The sequence below is a fragment of the Centroberyx affinis genome, unplaced genomic scaffold (genome assembly GCF_046629955.1).
Source record: "Centroberyx affinis isolate AG114_WGS23_722 - 3 ecotype Tasmania unplaced genomic scaffold, CSIRO-AGI_Caff_v1 ptg004483l_1, whole genome shotgun sequence".
NCBI classification, from domain to species: Eukaryota; Metazoa; Chordata; class Actinopteri; order Beryciformes; family Berycidae; genus Centroberyx; species Centroberyx affinis.
Window position 1 is genome coordinate 17,501 of NW_027282139.1, and position 7,500 is coordinate 25,000.

General features: G+C 48.9%; 1 protein-coding gene across 1 annotated transcript in view; it reads left to right on the plus strand.

Moving 5' to 3' along the window:
- LOC139665196 (protein LSM12 homolog A-like) overlaps positions 1 to 3,779 on the plus strand; it is an 11,377-nt gene extending 7,598 nt beyond the window's left edge. The window contains exons 4-5 of the mRNA XM_071544182.1: positions 2,279 to 2,405; positions 2,889 to 3,779. Coding sequence (XP_071400283.1) covers positions 2,279 to 2,405; positions 2,889 to 2,993 — 232 coding nt within the window. The 3' untranslated portion in view covers positions 2,994 to 3,779. The remainder of the gene's footprint in view (positions 1 to 2,278; positions 2,406 to 2,888) is intronic.
- The last annotated feature ends 3,721 nt before the right edge of the window (positions 3,780 to 7,500 follow it).

The following is a 7,500-nucleotide window of genomic DNA, read 5'->3' on the forward strand; positions in this document are numbered from 1 at the left end:
CTCATGAGCCTTACTTGTCCACCATTCATTTTGCAGGGTCTGCATGGTCTTTTGAACTTCCCTGCAAGCTACCTGCCACTGTTGCCTAATTGAGTTGGATGTGGGGTTATTTAAGGTTGCCCTGTGCACTTTGTGCATGTTGTCCAGCAAGTTCTTGATGGTGTCAGAGTTGTCGTCAAACCAGTCTTGATGCTTTTTGCCTCTGTAGCCAATGGTTTGAGCTGCTGCCTCATAGAGTGAGGAGCTAATCGAGGCCCACTTCTGGTCCATGGATTCCTCTGAACTCAGGCCTGGTTCAGTCTCCCTCAGCTTCTCAGCTAGGGAGCGGCGGAACTCATTTCTCACCTCAGCTTTCCTTAGCCGGGTGCGCTTCTTGCTTGACTTTTGCAGTCGCAAGGGGGGGCGCACTGACATGTGGAGTTTGGCAATGATCATACGGTGGTCCGTCCAGCATTCTGCTCCTCTCATTGGCACGGGTTATGAGAGCATCGCTGATGTCATTGCGTCTCACTATGATGTAGTTGCTTAGGTGCCAGTGTTTGGAGCGGGGATGCATCCAAGATGTTTTGTATTTGTTCTTCTGCTGGAACAGTGTATTAGTTATGGTCAGATCATGCTCAGCACAGAGAGTAAGAAGTCTCATGCCATTTGCATTGACTTGACCAACACCATGTCGTCCAAGCGCACTTGTTCTGGCCAACCCGAGCATTGAAGTCACCAAGCAAGAGGATCTTGTCATTCCTGGGGATCTGGCGGAGAGCCTCATCCAGCGACTGATAGAAGCAATCCTTGGCCTCATTCTCAGATGGCGTAGTTGGTGCATAAGCACTGAGAAGGGTGGCAAAGCGCTTCCTTGCTAGGGGGAAACGGAGGGACATTAGCCTTTCACTGATGCCGACAGGTGTTTCAGTCAGGCTTGGTAGGAGTGTGTTTTTAACTGCCAGACCCACACCATGCAGATGTTGTCCACCAGGGGGTAGCCTTTCCAGAAAAAGGTATAGCCCATTCCTTCTTCCTTTAGGGATCATTCATCCAGGAGCCTGGTCTCGCTCAGGGCAGCAATGTCAACATTGTACCGCCTCAGTTCAGCAGCAACTAGTGCTGTTCTCCGATGGGGTCTGTCAGAGTTGCCAGTTGAGTCCAGGACGGTATTGCTTTTTTATTTCGACTGCAGGGTAGAATGTCCCGATAGGTGCGGTAACCTATCCAGGAGTGGTTTGAGTGGGCAATTTTTAGGCCACCTTTTCTAGGCCCCTCCCCAATTGGGGTGAGCAGTGCGGTCCTAAATAGGGCTGCTCAGTCACACAGGGGTCTGCCGAGAGCAGCTGCCACTCAGTCCCAGCTGCTAGCGACCATGATGCCCTGTGCCGCTGACGTGTAGGGGTCCGACTGAGGGCTTCCAGTTCATTCAAACCTGCCCCCGTCGCCAGACACCCCGTCGCCGCCAGACTTGCTGGCTCCAGATGTTCTATCACCGAGGTCAAAGTGGAGACCTGCGCAAAGAGGTTTTGAAAGTGCCACAGGGGGTGCGCATTCCTCAATAGCACTTCTTGGCAGAAGAAGGGTGGATTCCAGTGGCAAGGGAAGCCCAAGACGACCAGCAGCCTCCCCAGCTGCAGGCAGCTGCCGGTTCCTCAGTGTGTCGAGGTCCGCCTACGCGTGCTGCCACCATGTTGCTTTTCTCTCAGGGTGTGCTCCCCTAGCCTTTTGTCCTCCCAGACTAACCCACAAGGCAGCGGGGCAGTGGTTGGCTGATGCCAGGGCGTGTCCCCTCTGTGGGCCCGCACACCACCTCTGGGGACCACCGCAGCTCCGAGATCCCCCGCCATGTTCGCCCGGGGCCGCGGGGCACCCAGTTACCGTGAGTGGCCATGAGCAGCCTGGCAGGAGTCTTGGTGATGGAGAGGCTGTGTACTGCAGGAGAAGACTTGTGCACCAGGCTGCTTCCCTGTTCACCACAAAGGCCAGCAGCAGTGAGCTGTAAGGGAGAGGGCAGCAAGCAGGTGGGAAGTAGGCGTGCACCTTCCCTCTAACTACTGCACTAGGCGCATCACAACACCCTGCGGGCTAGGACACACACACACACACACACACACACACACAGCATCCACAAGACATACGACACACACCATAATCAAATTCAAAAATTCTCTCTCTCTCTCTCTCTCTCTCTCTCTCTCTCTCTCTCTCTCTCTCTCTCTCTCTCTCTCTCTCTCTCTCTCTCTCTCTCTCTCTCTCTCTCTCTCTCTCTCTCTCTCTCTCTCTCTCTCTCTCTCAGTATAAAGGAGTGTAAGTGGCAGGAGCAGAACATAGTGGTGATGGATGATGTCATCATAGCTCCGCCCTATCAGGTGGACGACTGCCGGGGCAGAGAGGGCAGCGCTCTGTCACACGTCCGCAAGATAGTGAGTCAACAGACCTGCAGCCTGCAGAGCAGAACCACCTGCTGACTGACTGACACTCATCACTCATCACTCCTGTCCTCTCCTGTCCTCCTCTCCTCTTCTCCTCTCCTTTCCTCTCTCCTCCTCTCCTCTCCTCTCCTCTCCTCTCCTGTCCTCCTCTCCTCTCCTCTTCTCCTCTCCTCTTCTCCTCTCCTCTCCTCTCCTCTCCTCTCCTCTCTCCTCCTCTCCTCTCTCCTCCTCTCCTCTCCTCTCCTCTCCTCTCCTGTCCTCCTCTCCTCCCCTCTCTCCTCCTCTCCTCTCCTCTCCTGTCCTCCTCTTCTCCTCTCCTCTCTCCTCCTCTCCTCTCCTCTCCTCTCCTGTCCTCCTCTCCTCCCCTCTCTCCTCCTCTCCTCTCCTCTTCTCCTCTCCTTTCCTCTCTCCTCTTCTCCTCTCCTGTCCTCCTCTCCTCTCCTCTCCTCCTCTCCTCTCCTCTCCTCCTCTCAGGTAGAGAAACATTTTCAGGATGTGGAGTCTCGGAGGTTTCCCTCAGTCCGGCCACAGCAGCCAATCACACAGCAGGATTCCCTGCTTCCTGTGTCGTCGTCATGAGAACCACAGGAGGGGGCGGGGTCAAGGTGGACCGAGCAAGAGGGGAAGCGACCAATCGGGGGGCTCCACCCCCTTTTTTTGGACAGACGGGGGTGGAATCAGTGTTTTTAGCCCCTCCCCCTCAGCCTCTCCGCTCCGGACCGACTTTCTCCTCGACCTCCGGACTGACTTTGTTTTGTTTCGTTTAGTTTTTTGGGGGGCGGGGCTAATGGACAAGAAGAAAGACCTTCTGTTTTTTTTAAAAACTAAAATTTGTTCCCATGTTAAAAATGTGAACTCTGACCTCTGACCTTTTCTGTCCACTCCTTCCTCCTCTCGACCTCGTTTTCTTTTTCTAACCTTTCATTTTCTAACCTGTTTCCTCAGCAGCTCGGCTCTCCTGGAAGCCTAAATGAATCTGTTGAGGTGTGAAGCAGTTTGACGGCTCGTTAAGAGTTAATTGATGTTTAATTGGATGGAGTTAATTGGCCGATCGGCTCGTTGCTCCTGTTGTGAAGGAGCTTCTGATTTTCTGTTGGACGAATCTGTTTTCCTTTTGACTGGTGAGACCAGTGATGGAGGAATGTCTCTCTCTCTCTCTCTCTCTTTTTTTTTTAGATGACTGTTCATATCTATTGTAGGATGTAAGTCACATCCCATAATAATCTGAACTGACTGTCTGATGATGTAAGACCGATCCAAACAAAACGGTCCAGTGTGTTGCTGCTTTATAGGAAATCCTTAGTTTGAATTTGACGCTGTCTGATGATGTCACATGGCATCATGAATAAAAGAATAAAAACTTTACTTTCACTGTGATCCGGTTTGTTTATACGTGATCTGAGCTTCAGGATCAATACAGTCAGGATCCGATGTGATCAATAAAAGTTCAGTGACGACAAAGTCTGACTGTGCAGAATTCTGTTTATTTCTGAGACTCAGATCTTTCCAGCGATGCCATTGGCTGCTAGAATGTAAACAACAATTTAAAAATGTCGTTACAAAGTGACAATAATATAATTTGGATGGAGAGCTTGTGAAACTGTGATGGTCAAGAGTCTCATTAGTGATTACTACAGCAGAATAACATGGAGCTGATATCACCATTCATGTTCCTGACAGCAGAATAACATGGAGCTGATATCACCATTCATGTTCCTGACAGCAGAATAACATGGAGCTGATATCTCCATTCATGTTCCTGACAGCAGAATAACATGGAGCTGATATCACCATTCATGTTCCTGACAGCAGAATAACATGGAGCTCATATCTCCATTCATGTTCCTGACAGCAGAATAACATGGAGCTGATATCACCATTCATGTTCCTGACAGCAGAATAACATGGAGCTCATATCTCCATTCATGTTCCTGACACACCAGACAGACTGACACATTCCGTATTGAGATGTATTGAGTTTCAGTACATCGTCCCGTCCCTGCTGTCCTGTTTGTGTCCACACACACACACACACACACACACACACTGTTCCTCATCGAAGAGTTTCATTCCAACTCACTGACATCCAGTTTGGAGGAGTGTTTCCACCTGAAGTCCGTACGGTGGCCCAGACGGACAATCTGCGCTACGGAAACTAAACGCATCGACAAATACAAAGCGCTGCAACAAAGGAACAAACTACATCAACCAAACACACAGCAAACGACTGGGCAATACTTCCATTTTTTATTTTCTCCTTTCATGTTTAATTAATAAGTTTATTTTTCCAACGTTGCGTCTCCACCAGCTGTGACGGGAAGACGGACCCAAAGTTAAGTCATTTCCGTTGTTGTGGTTGTGTGTTTGGTTAAAGGCAGACTGAGCAGGATGTTCCCCCTTGAACTCATCCAGAAATGATCCTATCAATCATGACTGATGGTCCATTGGTAGTGTGTGACAGTGTGTGTGTGTGTGTGTGTGTGTGTGTGTGTGTGTGTGTGTGTGTGTGCAGAGAGCCTGCTGCCTTCTGCCTGTGTTTTCTCATTTCTGAATGTTCGGGACGTTTCTGGGCTCACATCACCATTCGGTTCAATGAGATGAACATTAACTTGATTATTTAACGTGATTTTGCACACATGAACCGTATCGTGATATATATTGATATCGAGAAAAATCCTTATGAATATCATGATATTGATTTCAACCATATCGCCCGGCCCTATCCTCTCCTCCAACAGGAAGCCAACAGATCCTCCCTGTTGCCCTTTCTGTGTCGGTGCAGATTGTCTGTCTGGGCTGCTGTGACCGGACGTCCCGCTCTGTCCGGGATCGTCCCGGTTTCAAGATGTGTGTCCCGAGTCCCGACAAAGATCTGTAAAACACTAAAATGTCCCGGTTTTCAACACAATTAAAATAATAATAACAGTATTATACTTGTTTTCAGTGCTTACATAGATGTTTATCATGTTCTGTCCCGCTCATTAGTACCTAACCCAATCAAAAAACATAAACAATGCACCACATGTCTGAATGTTTTGGTGGATTTTTGGAGGCAAAACATCATTTCTGGTTTGCTGAGGCTCTGTCCATGGTGTTAAAGGTGCATCATTATGTGAGCTGAGCACTGAAATAATTCTCCTACGGTGCGTGTGCATAAGCACATACATGTGCATGAACGTGTGGGACACTTCAGAGCCCGGTTGGGGGGTTTGAACATGTGCTCACCCTAGTCTGGGCCACCGTACATCAATGTTTCAAACCTGCAGATGATTCTGCCTCAAAACCACAACAGTTCAGTGAGTAAGGTTTTAATGTAAAGCATGTCATGTGTTTCAGTGTTTTTTCCTTACTTTGGTTGCTAAGGTCTGTTGTGCAGCAGTTTAACGAACTTTAAGGGACTCCTTAAGTATAAGACCAAGATAAGGAGAAAACCTTAAATACTGAAGTGAACATTTTAAGGAAACCTTAAGGAGAAGACTTAATGTGTTTTGTGCAACCAGCCCCAGATCTTTTTGTCCCCAATGGGCTTCCGTAGATTTCTCTCATTCAGCTATTTAAACTTACCGATAACTGAGGACTAAGTTAATTTCATTTATCAGCTGATCATGTTCGGCGACTGATTGATCGCCGCCCACCTGATTGAAAGTAACACGTGCGCCCCATGTTCAATTACAATTACAATTTCACATTTGGCAGACGCTTTTATCCAAAGCGACTTACACATGAGATTTGCATACAACACAAACAAGTTTCTAGATAGGAGAGAACAACGAGAGTAAGAGCTATAGAGCTAAGTTCTGGTCCAACAGGACAAAGGTGCTACAAGACAGTGCTATGAGGTAATGCATAGAGGGCATCAAATCTTTTTTTTAAATTTTTTTATTTTTTTAATGAAAGGAGGTATTCGCTAAAGAGCTGGGTCTTTAGCCTTTTCTTAAGGATTGAGAGGGATTCTGCGGATCGAATGGAGTTTGGCAACTCGTTCCACCACCGGGGAACCACAGAAGAAGAGTCTGGCTAGAGACTTAGGGCCTTGCTGAGGTGGCAGCACCAGGCGCCGCTCCATGGCAGAGCGTAGTGAGCGGGAGGGAGCATAGACCTGAATGAGGGAGTTCAGGTCGGTCGGAGCTGTTTTGGTTATTGTTTTGTAGGCGAGCATCAAGGACTTGAACTTGATGCGGGCGACTGGGAGCCAGTGGAGGGAGATGAACAGCGGAGTGACATGTGCTCTTTTGGGGTTGAAGACCAGACGCGCCGCCGCGTTCTGGATCATCTGCAGAGGTTTGAAAGTACAGGCCGGGAGCCCTGCCAGTAAGGAGTTGCAGTAGTCAAGGCGTGATATTACAAGAGCCTGAACCAGGAGTTGTGCTGCATGCTCAGACAGGTAGGGTCTGATCTTCCTGATATTGTATAGAGCAAATCGGCATGACCGAGTAACAGAAGTCACATGCTCCTTGAAGGTTAGCTGGTCATCAATCATGACACCCAAGTTTCTGGCAGACTTTGTGGGTATGAGCTCAGTTGATTCGAGCTGGATACTGATCTGTTGTTGTATAGAGGGACTGGCTGGGATGACAAGGAGCTCAGTCTTTGACAAGTTAAGCTGAAGGTGGCGTTCCTTCATCCAAGCCGAGATGTCGGCGAGGCATGCCGATATCCGCGCCGAGACTGTGGGGTCGTCTGGGGGGAACGACAGGAGGAGCTGGGTATCATCAGCATATGAATGGTATATCCTCCTGTCTGTGTCGGCCATGTTGTGTCTCGCCCAGCAGCTCACTGCAGTTCAGCTACAGACACAAAATGGCAGGACAGGAAGCAGCCGGAGCGTTACATCACAACATCTGAAAACACATCTGACTCTGTCTGTCTCTTCTTCTGTGGTGTTCATAACCACTTAAGAACACATGAAGAAGTAGCTGAATATGAGCGTCAGGCCAGACTCCATTTTGTCCTGCTAGGCTTTCCGTCTCCTTCTACCCATAATCCCTTGTGTTTCGGGGTGGTTTCCTGTAGTTGGAGTTGTTGGAGTTCTCTGATTGGTCCAACTTCTGGGAACACAGCGGAGGGATTCCATTTGGGAGAGATA